Source organism: Cajanus cajan, chromosome 6, assembly GCF_000230855.2.
Source record: "Cajanus cajan strain Asha chromosome 6, NIPB_CcT2T_4, whole genome shotgun sequence".
Lineage (NCBI taxonomy): Eukaryota > Viridiplantae > Streptophyta > Magnoliopsida > Fabales > Fabaceae > Cajanus > Cajanus cajan.
Window position 1 is genome coordinate 53,673,939 of NC_138522.1, and position 25,670 is coordinate 53,699,608.

Sequence of the window (25,670 nt, forward strand, 5' to 3'; positions counted from 1 at the left end):
TATGTAACTCAGACCATAAAGAAGTTAAGTCCATCTCCAAGTCAATCCACTTCACAGTATTCTTCAAGTACTCCCTATCCTATATCTCACTATATAAGTTGTGAAAATTTCTCTGAAAAGCATTTCAGGTTTGTTGCTGCTATTACTCTAGCCCGAGAACCCACTCATTATGCTGAAGCAGTGCAAGATGCCAAATGGAGGCTTGCAATGCAACAAGAACGTCATGCACTAGAAACCAATGGAACATGGTCTCTAGAAACTCTACCGGATGGGAAGAAACCTCTTGGTTGTAAATGGGTATATAAGATCAAGCATAATTCAGATGGCACGATAGAGCGATACAAGGCGAGGTTGGTTATTCTCGGGAATCATCAAAAAGAAGGGGTTGACTATACTGAGACATTTGCCCCTGTTGTCAAAATGGTTACGGTTCGCCTTGTTCTTGCTGTTGCAGCGACAAAGAAGTAGGAATTGCATCAAATGGACGTCCACAATGCTTTCCTTCATGGTGATCTACATGAAGATGTCTACATGAAGCTTCCTCCAGGCTTTCATGCTTCTCAACCGAACTATGTTTGTAAATTGAAAAAGTCTTTATACGGTTTGAAGCAAGCCCCTTGTTGTTGGTTTGCCAAATTATCATATACTTTGATAAACTTTGGATTCCGTCAATCGGGTTGTGACCACTCACTCTTTACTCTCCTTGTCCATGGAGTGCAAATGATGGTTCTAGTATATGTAGACAATTTGATCATATGTGGGAACGATTCCACTGCAATTCAACGCTTTAAAGAATATCTTAACAAGTGCTTTCACATGAAAGACTTGGGACATTTAAAATATTTTTTGGGAGTAGAAGTTGCAAGGAATTCAAGTGGAATATTTTTGTGTCAGCGTAAATATGCATTAGATGTAACAACCCAAAATTGCTGGGCCAGAGGCCCAATTGATTGCCCGGAATGGGCCATTTCAAAAGTGAAACGGGCCGTTCCGGAATAAGAAAAATGCCCAAAATTGGAATTGTAATGAATGTTATTTTTTTAAAAAAAATTGTAAACTCTTGTGTTTCATTATCTAAATGTTCTGTTGTGGTTATTAAAGAATGATTTTTGAAGTTTCTCACGTGAACCCTTTTACCGAAAGTGAAAAGATTTATTACAATATATGTGTTGGGGTAGTAAGGGTGTCACATTAGACATTATTCAAGAAGCAGACCTACTTGGTGCACAGCCCGTGGCTACACCTCTTGAGCATAATCATGAACTTGGACTAGCCACTGGACGCTACATTGATCAACCTGACAGGTATCGACGCCTTGTTGGGCGCCTCATATACTTGTGCTTTACCAGACTGGAATTGTCCTACTGTGTCCATACCTTGTCGCAATTCATGCAACAACCGTGTGAAGAACATTGAATGCAGCCATTCGAACTGTGAGATACCTCAATAGTGTGTTTGGATGAAGACTTTTACAAATTCAAGGAATTTTAAATTCTTGGTATTTGAATTACTTTGATTTCAATTTCTATCATTCTTGAAATATTTTGTTTGGATGAGTCAATTCAAATTTTTTAAATTTTAAATTGTTAGGTTGAATATGATAATTTTATTCCATCATAATAAAAATTGATTTTAAAAATATATTTATATGTTAAGATTTTTAAATTAAATTTTATAAAAATAAATATTAATCCATTTTTAAATATTTAATAATTTTAAAAATTAATATTAGACAATATTTAATAATTTTAAAAATTAATATTAGATAATGTTTAACAATTTTAAAAATATTTTTGAATATCCAATAATTAAAAGAATGAAGAGATAAGATAAAATATATAGGTGAAATAAGAAAAACAAATATGAAGAATTTCAAATTCTCCCATTTTTGGGAAAATTTAAAATTCTACTATTTTAAGGAATTTCACAAATGCTTGGATTTCAAATTCTTCGTAAATTCCTCATCCAAACAAAGCATTTCATCTCAAAGAATTTGAAATTCTTCAAATAAATGAATTACCCTATATAAATTCCTCATCCAAACACACCACAAAGGAAGTCCTGGGTAAGGAATTCTCCTCAAAAGCACATCTGATTTCCAACTACATGGATGGTGTGATTCCGACTGGGTCGGATGTCCATTAACTCGGCGTTCAACTACGGGGTGGTTTGTGTTCTTGGGTCACTCTCCTATATCTTGGAAAATCAAGAAACAACATACTATCTCTCGTTCATCCGCTGAAGCAGAATACCGTTCTATGGCTACTACTTGTTGTGAACTTAAGTGGCTTCAAAGCTTACTGGCTGATTTAGGCATTTCTCATAAAGGACCTATGCACCTCCACTGTGATAGTCAGGCTGCTTTACATATAGTGAAAAATCCAGTTTTTCATGAACGGACAAAACATATTGAAGTGGATTGTCATTTCATTCGTAATGAGATACTCCAAGGCACCATTCAACCATCATATGTTCCAACACAAGAGCAACTTGCCGACATCCTTACAAAAGCCTTGGGACGACATCAATTTCAGACTCTACTTAACAAGCTGGGCATTCGTAATCCTCATGCTCCACCTTGAGGGGGGTAATATGATAATATGTGATATGTTATACGGGTTATGCTCTCATGCACAATTCTTGGGATTATTTCATCAATTGGAATAATTAATTTGGCATACATTTTGTCCGTTTTAATTCTCCTTTATTGCAGAATAATGTCAAATCATATCAAGGATATGAGGGAGATAATTTAGCCTGAAATTTAAGATTTGTAACTGTCATATACTTATGTATAATTACCTATTCATCAATAGAATAAACACATGATTCTTTTCTATAACTTTGTTAGTCTGTCTCAAAAGATGCTTTTGTTGTCAATATCAAGAAACTGAAACAAAAGATATGTTATCTAGCATTCGTGTAGAAGAATGGTAACATTCAAGTAGTTGAATAATCATAGACCACAACTTAAAGTATAAGGAATCAAAATGAAAGGCAGAAGAAGGAATGGCCTTACGAATCATGAAAGTCACAAAGCTAAACATGGAAAAAGAGGAATTTACCAACACCATCTCCTAATCCATATACTTCTTAGATTGTATTACAATTGAGTTCTCATCCAACTGTTCGGTTCGTGGAATTAAGTAGTATTTCATTTCCCTTGCCAGTATAAATCATTATAATTTTCAAAAATAATTGGTAGACACTTTCAACTTATTTGACAGGCAGTTAGAAAAAGAGAGAAAAAAAAAACATACGTGTATTTAAGATAGATAATATATAATGTAATAGGAAGAGACAAATAAATAGAGATGTTGTGCCGTAATGGAAAGTAATTAAGCAATGTCCATGTATCATTGCTCTATAATTTTTAGTGTTTTGTAAAGGATTGTCCTAAAAGGCAACATTTTGTTAACTGTCTTTAATTATTTTTTTTATATTAAATTGTTAAGCATATTTTTTAAATTTTGCTTTAACGGCTCATGTTAATTTTTTTTTTTTATACTTTTTAATATAAAATACTTTTGTGAATTTAACATGTAATCTAAATACATTTTCGTTTGACGTAAATTTAAAACTTTTTTTTTGAAGTTGATGCTTATTTTCTACAAATTAAAAGAAAAATGAGCATAATGATGCCTACTTTTATACACAAGTAAAGGATCAAGAACGAGGGAAAAATAAATTTATCTTCCCACTTTAATATAACTCATGTTTAGGATAACTGAAAATTAAATGAACTTTGTTTTGATACGTCAGAATTGAATTTGGTACTAATAGTTTTACAACACTCTACTTTGATAGTATGGACAGAAATAACTTATTATTCATTAATTTTATCATTCATATTGTTAGAATAAAAATTCATTCCATTCACCATTAAATATATAAACATAACCTTAATTATGTTTAAATTAATAAAAATTGAAATAAAATGTCATTGAAACTCATTATTTAGATTGTTTAAAATAAGGTAAACTTTATGCATATTATTATGTTTTTCGTTTTGCCCTTTCCAATTTGGGAGTATAAAATAAAAGAAAACAACTATTTACAAATTTCCTCATCATTTCATTTGCTCCCCCCAACCCCGCAAATGAACTTTCTTTAGTTTTATCATTAAATATCTAAATAATAAAATGCTGCTTCAGCTTCCTCTTTCTTTCTTTTTTCTTTCTTTTTTTATATACAAGTTTCGTTTTTATTTTCATTCCATCTATTTTAATATTTGAACATATAGCCTAAGTGTTCAGATGAGATTAAATTTTGGGTAGACAAAGTATATACATAAATCGTGTTAATCATTACGTACCGAAAAAAAAAAATTGTCTAATCATTAGATGTACCAAGACAGAAATGGAAGATATTATTATCAAAGTGTTAATAGAACAAGATGTTTCCTCAGTCAAAAAAAAAAAAAGGACAATATTTTTTCATGCGCAAACTAAATGCATGCATGCTTGTTTAATTTGTCTGCTCATATATCTTTCTATTTATACTAGCTAGACATCAGTTTATTGTCATGCTTAAGTAATAATTAACCTACAATTTTCGTTTTCTTTTCAACTTTAGAAACTTAGCAAAGCATTCAAATGATTTGGGTTAAAGTTAGTGGCATTTAGGGCCCTCTTAATTAAAAGATTAAGTATCGCAGAAACTTTTTTTTTTCTTTTTCTTTTTTCTTTCTTCTCTTGATAAAAAGGTTTTTCGAATGTAGTTATTGAGCACCAATAGATTTCTCTAGTGCGAGATGAGACAGTCAAAGGGGAACCAAAATTGAAGACATGAAAAATGCGAGGCTTATCCCTGTTTGTTTGTAGATAGAAGAATAGCGTGGACCTAGAATGTGGAATTTGCATAATTACATGGCTGCTGCGAATTTAGTGCATTTTGCCATAAACAAGACTAAGTTTTTGGTGATGCCATAATTACTTGCCCATTGTGAGGATGCATTTGAGAGAATTATGCAAAAGCATTATAGGGATAATGAGATTGCTTTTGACTTATCCCACTTTAAAGTCATGTCCTCTATTTTTCCCCCCACCAACTAGAGTACGTCCCTTGTAGTTGTATAAGTGGCTTGTCAAGTTTATGCCGTCATGTGATCATGTGCAAACAACTCTTTTTCTAAGGAATATTTTTTTTTTCGTCCCTAAAGTATTCACTGCCAATAGTAGTGACTAATTTTCTTGTTACATTAGAGACACCTCAAAGGATGAGATAGCTGGTCTCAAGATTTAACGTGGCTGCATACACAAGGCAGGATTCAAACTCTTGACCTTGCTTAAGCGTGGATCAACTCCTACCACTGAACCATACGTTTAAGATTTTTTTTCTTCTAAGGAATATGCTTGCCATATATATGTCCTACGGTATGCAGTATATTTTAAAGAATAATGACGCACGTACAATAATATATATAATACTATGTTTTAGATGTATTTACTTTTATCACGTTATTTTCTTCTTTTCATTATATAAATTATGTTACATGCATGTATTATTAATTTTTTGGTTTTGAGTATATGTATACTCATCATCATTTTTTAAAATTAAATAAAATAACAACTAAAATAGAATTTTGGTCACTCGTTTTTTATTTTTAGTTTCAATTTGATTCTTAATGTTAAAAAAAATTTATTTTAGATCCCTTAATTAAAATATTTCTTTTAATTAAATTAAGTTAATCTTTCTGTCAATTTATCATATTAATTTGATTAATTTAGCGACCCTTGACAAACTGTGAGAATGTTACATTGATTAGAATTAACATCGTTAGTGTAAAAATTTGATAGAAGGACCAATTTGTCTAATAAAGATACTTAATTTAAAGAAATAAAATGAAAATTTTTAAACTTACAAATTAGATTGAAACTTAAAAATAAAAATGATGGACAAATTATATTTTAACCTAAAATATATATTTGAGTGAAGTGGCCAGAGATAGGCATACCACACATCACATACGAGTAATATATTTTACTCTATTAAAATGTGAACTTAATATAATTATCAAATTAACAAATACTATTTTAGCAACATAAATTATGATGATAATTAATGTATAACATTATTATTTTTTATTAATGTCAAATTTAGGTGTCAAAATAAGTTAAATTCAATGAGTTGACAAGTATAATTTACCTAAATAGATTGAGTTGAGTTGTATTTTTTAACTTTTTAATTTGTACAACCAACTAACTTGAAAAATTAAATGATGAATTGGGTAGGTGGATTAATTTATTGGGTAATGTTGGGGAAATTAAAATCCCTTCACAAAAAATCAAATGATATTGACATCCAAATATAAATAGAAAAGACATGAAGTTAACATAATTTGACACTTTTTATTTATGTCCATGAAAATATTTAAATAAATATTCATTTTCTCAAATAATATATATTACAAGTTTTTTTGGCCAAACTTGAGAAATCACCTCATTATAAGTTTTTGGGACAAATTTGAGAAACTCCATATTACAACGAGTGTTTTTTTGGATAAATTTGATGATAACTACATACAAAATCTCTTTTTTTATGGTATTGAAGTTCAAGGCTACATTCATAAATGTCCTTAACTCTTAACTTACATGTCATTATGATAATGGACTAGTTCTCCAATAATCATGCCTCTTGGAGTCCACCTCTCAACATTTCACAAACATGCATGACTAATTGAAAATTTTGGATTGATTTCTCAACAATTTAACCCATTTTTTTTCTTAATTTTTACTCATTGACATTAAATTGTAAAGCTTTATTTTAGTTTTTGTTTATCAAGACTTACTTGTGATAGTATTATGTTTTATTTCATTGTTATTAGCAATCTCATTTATGGTTGTATAGTGAACTTATTCTAATATTGTTGATTAACTTATTAAGCACATGTTTCATTGAAAATTTGAATCATTTATTTTTTCTCCTTTTAATTATATTTGACCATACAATTTGAAGAAATTTAGGAAAATAAAATTAAAATATATGGTTTATAATTTTTTTAATGAGTTAGTGAGTTAACTCAACTCAATCTCTCAATCCACCATAGGTTGGGTTGAGGTTTTGAATCTAATGAAAAAACATGTCCAACTTAACTCAATTTTTAAGCATGTTAAAAGCATGTTAGGTCAATCCTAACATCCTTACAATCAATCAATTAAAAATTGTCATTGATATGACTTGTAAAATAATTATTATAAATCACTATGAATGATCTAGTGATGAGAGTTTGAAGTAATATATACAAAATTTTAAATTTAAATTTTGTTGTAATTATTATAATTCCTATTGATAAAAAAATAATTATTATAAAAATTAATAAACTTATTATGCATACATTATAATGTATAATTAGATGATTGTATAAAATCTTTACATTTTTTTCATATGTATAATTTATTCTTATAAATTATCCTCAAGTAATTACTAATTTGTTAAGACATACATATTGGGAATATATATATATATATATATATATATATATATATATATATATATATATATATATATATAAGGAGGGATCTGTTTATTATAAGAGTTATTTCTTTCAATAACTTATGCTCTACATCAAATCTCAACGATTAAACTGTTGAATTTAAAGTTCTTAATGTATAGATCAAATCTGTAAATTTTTAAAAAATTTGAAAATTATTTGATATTTTGTTTCATTAATTCAAATTGATGGATAATCATAAAAATATTTTATACATTGATTTGAATTAATGAAAAGAAGTATCAAATAATTTTCAATTTTTTAAAAATTTGTAAACTTGATTTACACATTAAAAATTTTAAATTCAACAGTTGGATCATTTAAATTTAATGTAGAATATGAATTATTGAACATAATAAATTTAGATAGACTTATTTTTATAGTAAACAGATCCATCTTTTATATATATATATATATATATATAGAGCATATCAAGTGAGAAAGAATTTATTATGAGAGATGAGAGGGTTAAAATATCCCTTAGATTAATCAAGTGAGAGAAAATTTGGGGTTTAATCAAGTGAGAGGAAATTAATCTAAGGGTTATATTTTAACCTTCTCATCTCTCATAATAAATTCCTTCTCACTTGATATGCTCCCTATATATATAAAAGAAAGTATTTATTTCTATGATGTGTTATTTCATTGGACGGAAAATTTCTATCTTTAATGTAAAGTAAATATAATGTGTGTGGCTAACAATATTGTAACAAGTTAAATTTTAAATTTATCAACTCTTTTGATTTTAGCTGCCAAAAGTTTTCATTTTGAATCCAATCATTTTCGCATAAATGGTTTGTCTTTGATTAGCAAGTTAATTTATTAAAAATAAAAGTACTTAGCAAGTAGCTAGTGTGTTCATTTTTATTGCTTTGAAAGTATATACAAATAATGTTTCTATACAAATGGGGATATAATTAGTGGGGATGATTATCAACCCGAGGCGCTATATTAGGTAAAGATCGCATATAATGTTGGAAAATCTTAAATTTCTAGAGATTCCGAGATATCCGAGATATCCGAGATATCCGAGATATCCGAGATATCCGATTTAAGTTATCTGGAATTATTTGATTTATCTTTTGAGTTATTTTGTTTCAGATTAGATAAGATAGTTTCTTGATAAGTTTTGATTTGATAAGATATTTTATTATCTTCTTGTTAGTTCAGTACGTTGTAAAATGGCTATTTAAAGGTCATCTCTTATTCAATAAAAAATACAGTGAGTTGCTACGTTCACCCACAACATTAGTATTACCTCGTCTCTCTTATTTTTTCTACAAATTGGTATCAGAGCTTTATGCTCTGAGTGCCGAGTGTGAGAGGAAAACAGTGTGCGCCTGTGAAGGAGGAAGAAAGAAGAAAGAGAGAGTAATGACAAAGATTGTGAATGGAATGACCGTACCACAACTGTCAAAGAAAACCAATTATGATAATTGGTGTTTACAGATGAAGACCCTATTGAGTTCCCAAAGTCTACGGGACATAGTAGAGAAGGGGTACCGAGAACCCGAGGAGGACGAAGACCAATATGTGGCTCAGATTGCCACATTGGAAAAGACACGAGTGAAGGACAAATCGGCTTTGTATTTTTTATACAATGCCGTGGATGAGTCAGGCTTCGAGAAGATTGCAAACGCTGCATCTTCAAAGGAAGCATGGAAGATCTTGGAGGTTGCGCACAGAGGTAATCACCGTGTCAGACAGATCCGACTTCAAACTCTCCGAGGAGAGTTTGAGTGTTTGAAGATGGAGGATAAGGAACAAGTATCCGAGTACATAACTCGGGTGGAGAAGGTGGCTAACCAACTCGGAAGGAATGGGGAGTCAATGCCAGCAAGTAGAATTGTGGAGAAAATCTTGAGATCATTAACAGATGATTTCGAGAGTATCGCATGCGTAATTGAGGAGTCAAAGGACTTGTCAGTCCTCTCAGTGGAAGAGCTCGCTGGGTCACTCGAAGCCCACGAACAAAGGAGGAGGAAGATGAAGAATACACTTGATCAAGCATTACAGGCGCAACTTAATTTGAATGAAACTCGGAACACCTAGGGCCGAACATTAGGAGGCAAAGGACGAGGTGATCATGGAGGACGAGGCAAAGGACGAGGTGATCATGGAGGACGAGGCAAAGGACGAGGTGATCATGGAGGTGATCAAGGATGAGGTAGAGGACGAGGTGATCATGGAGGTGGACAAGGACGAGGTGATCATAGCCAAGGAAGTCAGCCGAGGTCCGAGGTGGAATGTTATAAGTGTGGCAAACTCGGCCACTACGCAAAAGAATGCAGATCGGCAAATTGCTACAACTGTGGCAAATACGGTCACATAGCAAAGTATTGCCGAGCTAAAAGCCGAAGTGAAGAGAAAGAGAAGAATCTTCTCACAGAAGAAGAGGACGAGGAAGCAGGAATTTTGATGATGACGCAGAGCTCGGAGACCAAGCTACGTCCGAGTTGTGCCTCCGAGGATGAGCTAAACTTGAGTTGCGTGGAGAGATCAGTAGTTGAGCTTCCAAGCTCAGATGAGAAGTCAGAAGCCGAGCTTGATTCGAGTTGCTTAAACAACTCGATCTGGTATTTGGACACTGGAGCGAGCAATCATATGTGTGGAGAAGAGAGTTTCTTCAACGAACTCATCAAGGTGAAGGCTGGATTCGTGTCATTTGGAGATGATTCCAAGGTTGCGGTAAAAGGGCATGGAACCATCAAGTTTATGCAGAAGGATGGACGAGTTGGAGAAATAAGAAATGTCTGCTACGTTCCCGAACTTAAGAGCAACATCTTAAGCATGGGGCAGATGATGGAGAAAGGCAACTCAGTTCTGATGAAGGATCGAGTGCTTTATTTGAAGGACAAACATGATCGTTTAATAGCCCGAGTAGAGATGAAAAAGAATCGGATGTATAAACTGGAGCTGAACATCATTCAAAATAAGTGCTTAAAGCTAGATGTGAAGGATGAAGCCATGATGTGGCATTTTCGTTTTGGGCATTTAAACGTTGGAGGCTTGGCCTGCAAACTGTACAACCCTGTTACAGGCAAAATTCTGGTAAGTCGAGATGTCCAGGTAGACAAGGAAAGTGAGCGGAGAAACTCTGAAAAGACTTCGGGGAGTTCGAACTCTAAAAGGAAGAGCTCGGAGATGATAGGAAGAAGCTCGGATAGGACCAATGAGCATTCCGAGGAAGATGATGAACCTGAGCAGCTTAGAACTCGGAGCTTGCAAGACATCTACAACTCCACTGACGAGTTACATGTAGTATGTCTATTGACAGGAACAGAAGATATAAAGTTTGAAGAGGCGGTACTTGATGAGAGATGGAAGAAAGCAATGGATGAGGAGATCAGATCAATTGAGAAGAGTGAGACGTGGAAGTTGATAGATTTACCCACAGGAGCTCGGCCAATTGGTTTGAAGTGGGTATACAAAAGGAAGACAAATGCAAATGGCGAAGTGGAGCGCTACAAAGCTCGTCTTGTGGCGAGGGGTTATAAACAACAGAAAGGTATTGATTATGATGAAGTCTTTGCACCCGTGACAAGGATGGAAACGATTCGATTATTACTGTCCTTAGCAGCATCTTGGAGTGTCCAACATGCAGTTTGGCTTAGAAACTTGCTAAGCAAACTGGAAATTATGAAAGCTGAGAAAGTGTTGATCCGAGTAGACAACAGGTCGGCAATCGAGCTAGCCAAGAATCCAATCAATCACGAAAGAAGCAAAGCTGAGCTAGTTGAGGAGTTTAAAGAAGTGATGAAGAGGGAGTTTGAGACGACCGATTTGGGCATCATGAAGTATTTTCTGGATTTAGAGGTGGACCAAAGAACAACAGGTATTTTTGTGTCCCAAAAGAGGCATCGGCCACCGCGACGCCGGGGGTGCTGGACGTCGCATGGCTCGCGGGGCCATGGTACGCGGAGGAGTATCGCGCTCTGGTGGAAGAGGCATCGAAATAAAAAAAAAAAAAAATTTAAGATTATGGGGGAGTTTTGTTGGAAAATCTTAAATTTCTAGAGATTCCGAGATATCCGATTTAAGTTATCTGGAATTATTTGATTTATCTTTTGAGTTATTTTGTTTCAGATTAGATAAGATAGTTTCTTGATAAGTTTTGATTTGATAAGATATTTTATTATCTTCTTGTTAGTTCAGTACGTTGTAAAATGACTATTTAAAGGTCATCTCTTATTCAATAAAAAATACAGTGAGTTGCTACGTTCACCCACAACATTAGTATTACCTCGTCTCTCTTATTTTTTCTACATATAATCCTTTGTGAATTAGACGAATAATGACCTTTTAAATTTTTAATGATGCTTTCTTAGTATAACCAAATCGAATTTCCATTTCAACATCTAATTATTGAAAATGCTTTCCTAAGTTGCAAAAGGAAAATTACTTTAGACGAGAAAGAAAACCATTCTCAAAGATTCTAACAACACTGCATATACTTTTGAACAGTTCATACTTTCCACAGAATGAGAGCATCTGATTCCAACCCAGTTCTCGCCAACCCAATAAAATCCAGTTTTGGAATCACTTTTCCTCCATTCTCAGTGGACTAATCACTATCTATCAAAGTCCTCGTTGCCACTACGTAGTTATACAGATTTCAAGTTTTTCACCATTAATAATTAAACACTAGCTATAGGCTTAGGCTAACTATTACACAGTTAATTTAAATTCAAATACAAACCCCATCTCATGTGTACTACTTTACTCTTGTTCTTCAATCCTAATTATGCATTGCAGGCGTTGAGAAATATCCCTCATATTAGGCCTTTCACCTTTCTTCTCCCTTAGACATTCAAGTGCAAGCTCCAAGAAGAGTTTTATGCTTGTGAACAATTTATCCCCCAAGGGCTCCTCGGAAAGAAGCCTTTGATCCATCACTTCCATGATTGTACCATTGCTGGCATGTTGATTCACATGAATTGCTAGGTTGACATCATCTTGATCACGATTGAAGTCTATCGCTTTCTGTGATGTCAAAAGCTCTAGCAACACAACCCCATAACTATAAACATCACTTTTATCTGTTAACTGATAGTTGCGGTAGTACTCAGGATCCAAGTACCCCAAAGTTCCCTGAGCACATGTTGACACATGGCTTAGTCCCGGCGTAGCCAATCTTGAGAGTCCAAAATCTGAGACCTTGGCATTGAATTCATCATCCAATAGTATGTTTGTTGACTTAACATCTCTGTGGTAGATTGGAGTGTGTGCAGCAGAATGCAAGTAAGCCAATGCTTCTGCAGTTTGAAAAGCAACCTTGAGCCTTGTTTTCCAATCTAGAAAGTTGGAACAATACCTTCCATGAAGATGGTCATAGAGGGTCCCATTTGAGATATACTCATAGATCATCAGTGGAAGCTCAGATTCCACACAGCACCCCAAGAGCCTGACTAGGTTCTTGTGATTGACTTGAGAGAGTATTGCAACTTCATTAAGCACTTGTTGAGTGCTTTTCAGACTTCCCACTCTAGCCCTCTTCACAGCCACAAAAGTTCCATCTTGTAACTCACCTTTGTAAACTTCACCAAATCCACCACTCCCTAAGAACCTCTCCTGGGAAAAACCATTTGTTGCTTTCTTCACCTCTTTGAGTTGAAACATCCTACAAGGCTTCTCACCAGCGCTTGATTTCAGCCCATTTTCCCTTTCCTTGGCCTGATTCTCTCTATAGGTAGTGATTTTGCAAGACTTTGTGATGATGGTGAGAACCACAGCAAGAGAGAAAAAAGTAACAACAACCCCTATTGAGACCACCAAGCTGGTTTCCCATTTGGATTTTCTCTCATACCTCACACAGGTTGCCATAAAAGGGTTCCATCTGTGTCCCCCATTACAAAGACATCGAAATATGCCATTTCTACCAGAAGGGGAACACTTGGAGTCTTCAGAGCAATCCCTTTGTGTCTCACAAACTGGTTCCGGTGGAGGATCCCATTGAATTTCAAGGCCTTCTTCCCACTGATTAGGAGGCTTGTCTTGGTTCAAATGAAGGATGCTTCTGAATGCTTTGCAACCAGAATCATGAAGCCTGATCCTGTAAGCTGAAGGTATTCCACCAGCTAGAAAGGTGCAACAAGGGTGAAGACCACTTGCACACTCAAGTGATTTTTTTGTGTCAACATGGCCTGAACTCTCCAAGTAACGATGGCAAATACTAGAAGAAGAACAGTTAAGAGGAGAAACCAAGAGGCGAGGGGAACAGTTAAAGAGAAAAACCGTGTTTGATGAAGTTATGTTGAAAGGAAGTGATTGGTTTAGCCATATACCATTGCTTCTTGGCATGTCTTGTGTAACACACGAACCTGGTAACCAAGGTGAAGGTTGTAGCACCATGCGTTGGAGTGAAGGCATGATTCTGAGTATGAGATAGGAGCTTTCATTGAGGGTGTCAAAGAAAAGCCTTTGAGAGTGGGGATCACAACGAAGCTTGTAGTAGGGATCACCGCAACTTGGATGTGTGCTCAAAGGATATGGAAGTTGCATAGAGCCACAGTTTGGACAAGTTTTCTGTGAAGAAGTGTAGTGGGCAAGGAGAAGGGAAAGAAGAAAAGCATGGCAAAAATAGAAGGTGAGTCTCATGTTTGATTCAGCAATCATTTTTGCATGGACAATTAGGGGAAGAAAAATTTTAAGAACTGATAGATATACGCGGAGCAATAAATATAAAGGCTACACCTTGCTACTGTTATGGAATAAAGTGGGGGAAATACTGCAAGTTAAAGTGGCTGAAAGAATCTACCCTGTGGAATACTATTCTGGACCCGGGCTAGCCTAGATACAGCTCGCCAAAGTATGTCCAAGATAATTTTTCTTTTTAAATTACTCTCATGTGCAGAGGTTACTGGAATGTATTTTATCTTTTTTAACAAAATCTTCATTATATACTCATTATATACGCATTATCACGAAATTACTATTAGCTTACTTAAAGAACTTAGTTGTTATCAACTGTAAATATACATGAAATCATGAATTAGTAAACTAATTAATTAATTAGTGTGTTTGAAAATACGATCGACTAATATATGAATTCACATACTGACGCAAAAGCTACGATTAGTAGCTTTGGTTTTGACGTGAAAAATTATGTTAATCGAACCAAACACATACTAAGAGAAATAGCTCCTTGGAGTATCTAGTAGACATTTTAAATTTTAAAACAGAATTAATAATATTTAATTATGTGTCACGAAGATTAATTGAGATTATAATAATCTTTGAGTTATATAATTAATAACTTCAACCTATTAGGGCAGCTCTCTAATCTCCTTATCTTCAGGTTTAGGGATAGTTTCCCTTAAAGATGACCTAGCAACAAGAATCATATACAACATCAACCTTAGTAGTGTTTTTTCATTTGAATGTCGAAGTCTTTACAAGTAATATCCCAACATCAGCGTGAAAACCATATCGCACGACTTATTCTCTCGCAGGAGGCACTTAATAATCGTCTATAATTGGACCAGAAAGGAACAAATGCCATAAAAAATGGTGGTGAATTATGGGACCAGTTTTGATACCTCATGTATGATCATGGAAACAACTTTTGTAGCTACATATACTCTCTTTACAAGGTGCAAAGAGAAAAAAGGTTTTGGCATTTACTAAATTTTGCAGTGTTTTTCTTTATTTAGTGAAGCAGCATGTACACATATATGATCATAGTGGAGAAATTACTGATTAAAATATACCAAAATGCTAGACGCCTAGACCATTATAGTTCTTGCACTATCAGTAATGTGATGAGCCAATTAATATTCTCCCATGTAGCATTCTGACACTTGGATCATGCGCACGCACATTAATTACACCGTTAATATCAGCTAGTAATAGTGCTTCCAACAACTATAAGAAGAGTTTCCACATTCATTATTGCTATATTAGACATGCATCTCTCATAAATAAGTCGATCTAAAAGCCAATTAATATATATAATAAGCTTCCTATAAATAGTTCTAGATATTTTTGAATGAACTCTTCCTCTTCGGTCTAGAAGACACACAAGTGCAATGGGTCCCCTATAAATCCAGTTAATCAATATTCTTGGCCAGCATTTGTTCCCCACACGGATTATTGAAACTCTATCGACAGATATACGTTCATGCACATTAAAAACGACAAATGTAGATAGAAACGATATATATATATATAGGGTAAAAACCTATTTTGGTCCCTTATAATAATTGTTTGTTTCAATTTAGTCTCACTTTTATTTTTTGTTTCAATTTGGTCCCAAACTAATTAATTGGTTTCAACTTGGTCCCTAATAAATTAATTGGTTTCAATGTGGGACTTCCGTCCAAATTATTTAAACGGAGTTAACTGTTCGCCACGTGGATGCCACGTAGATGCATAAGTGGATGTCACGTGGATGAGAATTTTTTTTGAAAACAACTAAAACCAGAACGGTCCGTTCTGAAACAAGAACGGGCCGTTTTGGTTGAACTTTTGATGTGTTAATTTTGCATCTGGAACGACCCATTCCAGTTGCAAAATTAACACACTAAAAGTGCAACCAGAACAGCCCGTTCTGGTTTCAGAACGGGCCGTTCTGGTTCCAGGTATTTTCAAAAAAATTGGCATCCACGTGTCATCTACGTGGCATCCACGTGGCCAACACCGTTAAAGAAATTTGGACGCAAGTCCCACATTGAAACTAATTAATTTATTAGGGACCTAATTGAAACTAGTAAAGGATGAAATGACATGGTATTTTTCCTTGAAGTCATTAACGATGTACCCCAACAACAACATGTTCTTGAAGAGGTAGAACCTAAAGTAAAGGAAGAGGATACACAAAACTAACATTTTACCACACAACCATATGCGGGGACAGATCTAAGTTAATCATAGTGAGAGCACTTGCCCCCACTAAAAATATTTTCATTCTATTTTTTATATATAAAATATTAATAATTTTATAAAATATATATTATTAATTATATTTTAATTATGTTGTTATATCTAATATAATAAATATATTAATATTTTTTTATATTTTATTTTATTGTTTAATTGTTTTTTTATTTTGTGGTAAAATTATCTTCATTTTTAATGAAGAAAAGATTTACTTACTTTAAGAATAAGTCTTGATAGATTTATTCTATTTAATAATTAATGTTCTATATCAAATTTTTAAGAATTTAATTGTTAAATTAAAAAAATTTCATGTATAGATCAAATTTATAAAAAAAATTTAAAAAATTAAAAATCATATGATACTTCGTTAAATTAATTCAAATTAACATACAAAATATTTTTGTTTTAAATGAATGTAAAAATTTAGAGGACACTAAAAGAAAATAAATTAATAATTTTATTATGTTTATCTTATTAATTTTTATCATTTTATTCCTCTAATTTTAAATAAGTTACAAAAAATTATAAAGTGACACTTAAATATTTATTCAAATAGAAAGAAAAAAAGAAAAAGTTATTACTCTATTTATAAGATAATTGTATTTTATAAAAATAATTAATTTTAAAATTTTTACCATAAAAAAATATTTTTCAAAATTATTATATTTTTTAATAAAATTAATAAATAATATTCTATTCTCAGTTTTGGAACGGGCCGTTCTGAATCCAGAACGGGCCGTTTTGGTTTCAGAACGGCCCGTTCTGATATACTTTTGGTGTGTTAATTTTGCATCTGGAACGGCCCGTTTCAGATGCAAAATTAACACACCAAGAGTGCATCCAGAACGGCCCGTTCTGGTTTCAGAACAGGCCGTTCTGGTTCCAAGTATTTTCAAAAAAATTGGCATCCACGTGACATCCACCTATGCATCTATGTGGCATCCACGTGGCCAACAGTTAACACCGTTAAAGAAATTTAGACGGAAGTCCCACATTGAAACGAATTAATTTATTAGAGACCTAATGAAACCAATTAATTAGTTTGAGACCAAATTGAAACCGAAAATAAAAGTGGAACTAAATTGAAACAAACAATTATTATAAGGGACCAAAATAGGTTTTTAGCTTTTATATATATATATATATATATATGTATGTATGTATTGCTTTTGCAAATGGAGTCAATTATTGTTATTTTGAGCAATTCTTGTATTAATATAGTTAATAAAAAATTTAAAATATATTAAAATAAATAACAGTAAAATATGTATAGATTAATCAAAAGTCTACTAAAATTGTATTAATATTGTTTTAAATTTTTAAGTAATTTGTTTGTAGACACTATTCAAAATTGCTATTTTTGTATATTAAATTTTTGAATAAGCGTAGCTTATTGAAGACACTCCACTTAATATTACACTTGTTACAATACAGTGAATACACAATTTATATATAGAATGACTTTATGCATGATAACAATCAAATGTAGTAGTAAAGATAATGTGATAAACAATGTTCATTTAATTAGGAATGTTTTTATAGGAATTTGTGGCCAGGGAAATTCTTGGTTGGCACTGTCTACCGCATCTTCTCTTTAATTAATGTATTTTATTTGCGATGATGTTCATTTCATGACATTTTCGCAAATCCGTATCTTTTAATCGAATCTAGCTCATCTGTGAGAAGATTGTACCTTAGAAAATTAAGGATTAATATTATAATTAATTTTAAATTTTATTACAAATTTTTATTGTTGATTTTATAATTAATAATTATGAGTTAACTCTTTTATTTTGAAAGAGTGAAATCCTCTTAATTAATTTAGTAGTCAAATCCCTTTTAATTAGTTTAGGAGCTTTAAAAGTTTAAAACCACTATATATCAAGATTCCGATTAACCATGGTAAAAAAAAAAAAAAAAAAAAAAAAAAAAAAAAAAACAATAATGGTAAACACTCATGATTAACTTTCCGGTTACCAATATTTTATTCTTTGTTCTCTCATTAATTTGCAATCACTTAATGATCATCAGAGCGACTAATATTTGGGCATCTTTCCTTAGGGTGTAGCAATATGATGGTGAGAATGCTATTCATAAACACTTGCATTCATTCGTTGAGTCTTTATAAACATGCATATAATCCACTTTCTTATAACTTTTATTTTACTTTTTTTTTAATCATTTCTGATATTATAATTATAAATTTCTTTTTCTATTTTTTTTTTTGTTATCTTTCTTCCATCTTAATCCACCCTAAAAATAGGAGCTAAGTTTATAAATTTTCCATTCATACAATTTCCCACAATTCCCCGCTGGCGATTCCACATGAAGTGACTCAAGACTAGTTATGTTTTGGCAGTTGTCTTATGCTCTGTGAACGCCATCTCTATATCATTTCAATCTTATTTATGCAAAAGCGTTATCACAACTTGGAAATGATACAAGTAAAGGAAAGCAATAGAAACAAAACCATAGTATTGTCAGCATTTCGATTCCTGATTGATACGTAGGGAGAAAACTTTGGAAGAGTTATAAATACTCTTACGATCTCTGCGCTCCAACAAGTTAGTTTTCAACTATCCAATAAACAATATCTCAACAAAAAATGTTACATGCGTATATATATAAAAAAGTGTTAATATAAATATAATATATATAGACATAAATTTATTTAATATATAATTATATATAAATTTAGTGTTAATTTTAAATGAGATTAAATAATATATATTATTTGTCATTATAATTTATACTTACATTTTTTAACAATATACCAACATATGTTATATATATAATATAAGTAAAAATAATTTATAATAACAAGTATTATATTATTATAGTATGTATCACTATATATCAATTTTTTTAGTGTATCTTTAGTGCAAACTAAAAAGTAGTATAAAAAAATTACTATATTATATGTATAAATTTAGGGTTTAATAGTGATCTACTATCAATGTAAATTTTTTTACATAAAGAACCAATCAAAAATCATAACAAACTTATCATTTATGTAGATTGTGATTACATAATAATGTAAAATTATGTGTTATTGCTGAACTCATAAACTTAACTATTGTGATAAATTTATAAACTGTGTTTAATATATGTTTATGAGGGGTTTAAAAAAGTTCACACACAAAAATAGAGTAAGATATCATATAGTTCAATGCCTCACCCCAACTTTTGCACCAGATTAATCAACCAACCTATTGAGTGGAGTACATTAAAGTTTTTAACACTTTTAAGGTTTGATTGATTCCCTAAAAATCATGATAATGAATAGAAGAAATATATTTGTCATATGCTTGACTTACACAAGGGTCAAGGAATATGACAAAGAAGATAGAAGAAAAAAATAAAAATTCATTTTTTGTTACTCAATAAACTAAGAAGTAATTATTTATCCTAAATATAAAAATACTCACTATTATAGTGTTGTACCAATACTATCTCGATCCTTATCATTACCATTCAACATTATCACTATCGTGGTGTACAACAACTTCACTAACTTTCAACATTATCTATTATCATCCACTACAATATTATTATTATTATCATTGTTATCACCGTTACCATCACTAATATCGTTATTGTTATTATTCCAAAGATACACTTATAAATTAAAAATGATTGCTTTAACCTTCAACAATCTTAACCGGAGTCCAGTGCAAAAACATAAATGGGCTTTCTAGAATGGTGGAGTCAGTCGCAGTAAATTTGAATATTTAAATAAATTCATGTTTATGACCTATATAATAGCTCTTGCACTGTTATATAAAATTACTTTAACCATATTTACATTTTTCTCCCTTTATTATGATTCTCATGTTTCAATCAATTTATTTTCTTTTCTTACCCATCATTTTCTTTCTATTTGAAACAAACCCCTTTCACTTTCTTTCTATTTCAAATAAAAAACAACCTTACAAAATTTTCTCTTTGTTTTCCCTAAAGTTTATGTATGAAATGTTCTTACTTTTTCCGAAAGCTTGACGCGAGGTTCTGTATTGTATCACAACAACTTAATTTGGGTTGGGCTAATCCATTTGCGCCACCATACCCTTAGGCTGGTTATATATATATATATATATATATATATATATATATATATATATATATATATATATATATATATATATATATATATATATATATATATATATATATATATATATATATATAGAAGGGATTTGTTTATTTCAGTAATAAATTTTCCTAAATTTATTTCGTTTAATAATTTATATTTTATAATAAATTGTAATGATCTAATCATTAAATTTAAAGTATTTAATACATGGATTATGTTCATAAATTTTTAAAAAATTTAAAAATCATTTAATACTTTATTTCATTAATTTAAATAAATAAATAATTATAAAATTATTTTATACGATGACTTAAATTAATAAAATAATATATCAAATAATTTTCAAATTTTTTAAAAACTTGCAAACTTAATCTATTTATTAAAAATTTTAAATTCAATGATTAGATTGTTAAAATTTGATGTAGAAGATGAATTATTGAATGGAATAAATCTATGTACACTTACTCCTAAAGTAAACAGATTCCTCCTTTCATATATATATATATATGAGGAAGGATCTGTTTACTCTAGGAGTAAATAAGTCTAAGTAGACTTAGTTCATTCAATAACTCATGTTCTACATTAAATTTCAACGATCCAATTGTTGAATTTAAAGTTTTAAATACATAGATTAAATTTGTAAATTTTTAACAAATTTGAAAATTATTTGATACTTCGTTTCATTGATTCAAAATAATGTATAAAATAATTTTATGATTATCCATCAATTTGAATTAATGAAATGAAGTATCAAATAATTTTCAAATTTTTTAAAAATTTGCAGACTTGATCTATATATTAAATTTTTTTAAATCAACGATTAGATCATTAAAATTTGATGATAACATGAGTTATTGAACGGAGTAAGTCTAGATAGACTTACTCGTAAAGTAAACAGATCCCTCATATATATATATAAGGTTATAAATAATATAAGATTAAAATTTACGTATATAAAATAATTATTTTTCTAACACATTATAGTTTATACTCTTGTAGTGATTAATATTTAATGAAGTTCCTAAGAAAAAATGAGCTTGGTATGATTAAAATAATTAAATTTTCATTAAAATAAATAAATCAACAATCACTGCCTCCAACTAGTCATACACCTCTTAAATTGAACTCCAAACTACAAAGTGCATATGGAACTTAAACAAAGAGGGAACAAAAACACTAGTCTACAATATTGACAAGGGAGAGAGAGGAGCTGAGGGAACACAAAAAACGTGTACTGTTTCAATTACCATGGCCAGAAAATTAACGGGGATCCATAGCTTTCGGCTCTTCAAAAACCTATTAAAATTAATCTTAGAAAGAGACGAATCATCAATCATATGATAATTTTCACAAAAGGAAAAAAAATTGTATATATATAAGTATATATATTTGTTTGTATCCTTAATTATTTATCGTTTATTTTGTTGAACTGCAGTCATCACAAACAAAAATTTATATTTCTTTTGAGACAAGTTTTGATCTCCTAATGTTTTATAGAAGACTAACGGCTATTGGTTGAAATAGTAAGGAGTTTTTTTTTACTCAACACATTAATCGAAATCCAAAATAATTTATGAATATCAAGAGTATCAAACCAAAATCAACGTACCATAGAAGGGGAAACAAATCAATGTTTAGAAACATCTAAAACAAACACGTGCTTATTTGTTACGAGTTTCATATGACAACGAAATTCCAATTCCAAACATGTGCTCAACCATCTTAAATAATAAACATCCTTCTTTTAAAGTTGAAATTCTCAAAGTCAAACCAAATGATGTCACAACTCACAAGTTACTTACAAATTTCTTGTAGCTCCCAATTAGTTGATGTCTATTATACTTCCAACTGAATATAATATGTAGTTGGTGCTTAGACTATGCTTAATAATTATTTACAACACCAATAAATATGTATGTGCAGATACCTTTAAATTTAATCTAAATGCACCAGCTCATTGAAGATCAAATATTGGTGGATCTATATTTCATTGCAACAAATGTGCTTCTATGCCAAGTTCAGAAGTTTGTTGTTTACAAGTGGCAATAACACAGAATAGTAATTTGGCTCAAGCACTAGAGCAAGACCTCCTTCTAGGAACTAGATGTTCCTCTGCTGACCCTTTGGAAACAGAATGCCTAACTCTCCCTTTTTCACTGCCTTCCACCCACCTCTTTAGCCTTTCAAGCAACTTTGTCCTTTTTGAACAAGCACTGTCACTATGATCATGGCCACTAGGATGCTCATCAAAGGCAGGATCACTATGATGTTCCTCCAAAATGGAATTGTGCAATTCATGTTCTGAGTCATAATGGATAACTTCATCACTTCTTCCAAATTCCAATTCTATATGGGTTATATCATGATTCTGTTTCTGTTCATGATGCCTCATTAGATCATGCCTCAAACAAGCATTGGTCCACCTCAAGTAAATGAGTTCTTTAGCTTCATCTGCTCGTTCCTTCTTGACCTTCTCCAATTCATCCAGAAGCTGTTTGTACTCTTCCCTACTCACATCTCCAGCTTCAATCTGCAATTAGAAAACCTTGTATTATAATGTGTTGCGATACAAACAAGTCCTACGTCAATGAAATAAGATAAGAAATAACAACTTATATAGCACAAACATACTTCGATGTAAGAGAGGCTTTTTGGTGATGATTAAAAACAAAACCGTGAAGGCTTAGGCCAGTGTAATAACCTTATAAAAATAATTTTCATAAAATATCCATTCAGACAAATACTATAAAATAATTCCAACAGCGGTATCAGAGCCACCATGGTAACAACTATCATAACTCATAACATATAATGTGATATATAAAGACAGATTTCGCTGTATGAAAGGTTAGGTCCCTTGTTTGAGTGGAGGATTGTTGGGATACAAATAAGTCTCACATCAATAAAATAAGACAAGAAATAATAATTTATATAGCATAAACATACTTCAATGATTGAGAGGCCTTTTGAATAATAACTAAAAGTAAAACCGTGAGGACTTAGGCCCAAAGCAGACAATATCTCATCATTGTGGAGTATGTTTGTGTAATATAACCTTATAAAAAATAACTCTCATAAAATATTTCCTCAAACAAATACTATAAAATTAGGATGCTAATAAACTCTCCTTCCAAATTTAATTTAATTGGAAATTTGGAATACACTATTTTTTTCCTATCATTCAATCATGGATTGTTATATAAATGAAAATATTTAACTTTTGTAATAATTACTCTTACAAATCATATTTAGGATGAATTCTAATTGGTTGATAGTACACTACAGTGTACCGAAATTAAACTCTCAAAGAGTAAAGCATTTACATAGTCCAACCCTTTTTATGACATGCCAATATATGATTGAATACAAGTTAAACCTGACACTAAAAGTATATCAAAATTAAAATCATAAATACTATTATAGGTATTCTTGTTTATCATAGTTGATCTGATAAACCTTTTAGATTTCATGCAGCAAATGATTGGTTTTGTACTTATCCATTGCTTACCTTAGAAGCATATGATTTTTCTGCAATGTCAAGCTTCTTCAGAAGTTCATTCTTCTCAACCTGCAATTGATCCAAAGTCCTTTGCAGCTCTTCCATTTTTTCCTCAAGTTTACCTATCACATTAATTTTTGTTTCCAAATCATCACGGCTTCTCAAGATTTCTGCCTCTTCCACTTTGATCTTCAGAGCCTGTTCCTGTGCCAAGCGAGTTTGAGCCTTTGATTTCCTCACTAACTTCTCAAACTTCCTCCGAAGCATTCTATTCTCAGATTTGCACATCTCAATCTGTTCCACAACTCTGAGATATTGAACAACAAAACTCTCCAACCTCCTATTCTGTGTCTCCATCGATGAAATCTCCCTATCCAATAAGTCAACACGAGCAGTCTCTAGTGACAACATGTTTTTGATCTCCCCAACCACACTTTCTTGTTCTTTCAAATCACAATAACGATCAAACTGCAATCTCAAGGCCAACTCTTTCATTTGCATACCTTCAATCCTGCTTCTTAAGCCATTAATCTCCTCTTTTAAACAAGGGGTGTCATGGATCATAGAGCTTTCAGCAACAACACTATGTCCTTCATCTTCCATACAAGAAGAGAGGCTATGACTATGACTATCACAACTCTCTTCATATTTAGACTCATGTTGGGAACTGGATATAGAAGAGGCTTTAGAGAGGCTTTTCTTTGCCACGAACCAAGCATAAATGCAACCAGCGAAAGACACAGCCAAAGGAACACCAGCTTTGAGGATCACTGGCTTTAGGACCTCATGCTTTGATGTTGTGTTTTCCATCTTGAACATCAAAGGCAAGTTTCAGCAATTTTGTTACACTTTTATTTCGATCAAAACCCAATGGAAGACACAAAAAATCTTGATATTTGTTATGCTAGCAAAGGTTTGAAAGATGGTTTGCATAGTGTGCCATTGTGTCATTGGAATTGGTTTTTCTTTGTTGAGAGGAAGAAGCACAATGATATAGCTTTTTGACTTCCCCATGAGGCCTTCTACGCCACCAAATGCTGTCAACTAGCCTTGTTCGTGATCTTTGGAATCTAATTCTTTTCTGGTTTAATAAATTTTTGGGCTTCTTTTCTTCTATGGGAAATCATACGTGTGATGTTATAGTTTCCACATGTTCAAAGATTAAGCATATATAGTGGAATCCATTGGGAATTACTAATTTCGAGAAGTGCACTTCACAATATTCATACTATTCAAATGTACCTCCGAAATAAGCCACCCAAAAGCTTTATAAAAGCTACTCTAGTGAACTTATTTTTAAGCTTCTTTTCTATTTTTTTATTAAGAATAAACTCTCTTTTTTTAAAGATTTTGTTGAAAAGGTATTTGATTTAACTTCTAAAAAAGAAAAAGAAAAAGAAAACTAGAGCAAACACTACATAAATACTTATTTTTTGTCCTATAAATACGTAGTCTAATAATCTAATTCATTAATATTGATGTTGTAATTTTAATTGACAAATCAAAAGTCAAGTATATATATGGTTGTCATTGACGAGACCAATTTTGTTAATATTCAATATTTAATTATTTATTATTGTCATGGTCAATCCTCCTAAAAAAAATATTAAAATCTTTAGAGGCCATTAGAATTAGAGAATCACACATTGAAAGCATTCACTAAATAAAAAAGATCTTAAGCCCTAAAGTTAGAAGCTTCATGTTTTATT

The 25,670-nt window shown here is 31.7% G+C and overlaps 3 protein-coding genes across 3 annotated transcripts; 1 reads left to right on the forward strand and 2 right to left on the reverse strand.

The window, feature by feature from the left end:
• The first annotated feature begins 8,866 nt into the window (after nucleotides 1-8,866).
• On the forward strand, nucleotides 8,867-12,060 carry LOC145958764 (uncharacterized). Its single transcript, XM_083076300.1, has 3 exons — nucleotides 8,867-9,289; nucleotides 9,923-11,327; nucleotides 11,957-12,060. The coding sequence occupies exons 1-3, from the start codon at nucleotides 8,867-8,869 to the stop codon at nucleotides 12,058-12,060; spliced, it is 1,932 nt and encodes a 643-aa protein (XP_082932426.1).
• Nucleotides 11,916-14,364, reverse strand: LOC109797288 (wall-associated receptor kinase-like 20). The gene has a single exon (XM_020357272.3). It carries the CDS (start codon nucleotides 14,105-14,107, stop codon nucleotides 12,212-12,214), a length of 1,896 nt encoding a protein of 631 aa, XP_020212861.1. The 5' UTR covers nucleotides 14,108-14,364; the 3' UTR covers nucleotides 11,916-12,211.
• A 7,820-nt stretch (nucleotides 14,365-22,184) lies between these two features.
• On the reverse strand, nucleotides 22,185-24,984 carry LOC109797810 (CHUP1-like protein). The gene is made up of 2 exons (XM_020357949.3): nucleotides 23,971-24,984; nucleotides 22,185-22,992 (listed from the first exon to the last, which is right to left on the reverse strand). Exons 1-2 carry the CDS (start codon nucleotides 24,778-24,780, stop codon nucleotides 22,531-22,533), a joined length of 1,272 nt encoding a protein of 423 aa, XP_020213538.1. The 5' UTR covers nucleotides 24,781-24,984; the 3' UTR covers nucleotides 22,185-22,530.
• Nucleotides 24,985-25,670: the final 686 nt, after the last annotated feature.

Excerpts from the sequence above, each read along its gene's own strand:
- LOC145958764 (XM_083076300.1), top strand. The coding sequence starts at position 8,867 with ATGACAAAGATTGTGAATGGAATGACCGTACCACAACTGTCAAAGAAA. Across the intron at positions 9,290-9,922 it reads ACATAACTCGGGTGGAGAAG|AGCTCGGAGACCAAGCTACG; the intron begins GTGGCTAACCAA and ends ATGATGACGCAG. Across the intron at positions 11,328-11,956 it reads GGTGGACCAAAGAACAACAG|TTCATACTTTCCACAGAATG; the intron begins GTATTTTTGTGT and ends ACTTTTGAACAG.
- LOC109797288 (XM_020357272.3), bottom strand. The coding sequence starts at position 14,107 with ATGATTGCTGAATCAAACATGAGACTCACCTTCTATTTTTGCCATGCT.
- LOC109797810 (XM_020357949.3), bottom strand. The coding sequence starts at position 24,780 with ATGTTCAAGATGGAAAACACAACATCAAAGCATGAGGTCCTAAAGCCA. Across the intron at positions 22,993-23,970 it reads AAAAATCATATGCTTCTAAG|ATTGAAGCTGGAGATGTGAG; the intron begins GTAAGCAATGGA and ends TTCTAATTGCAG.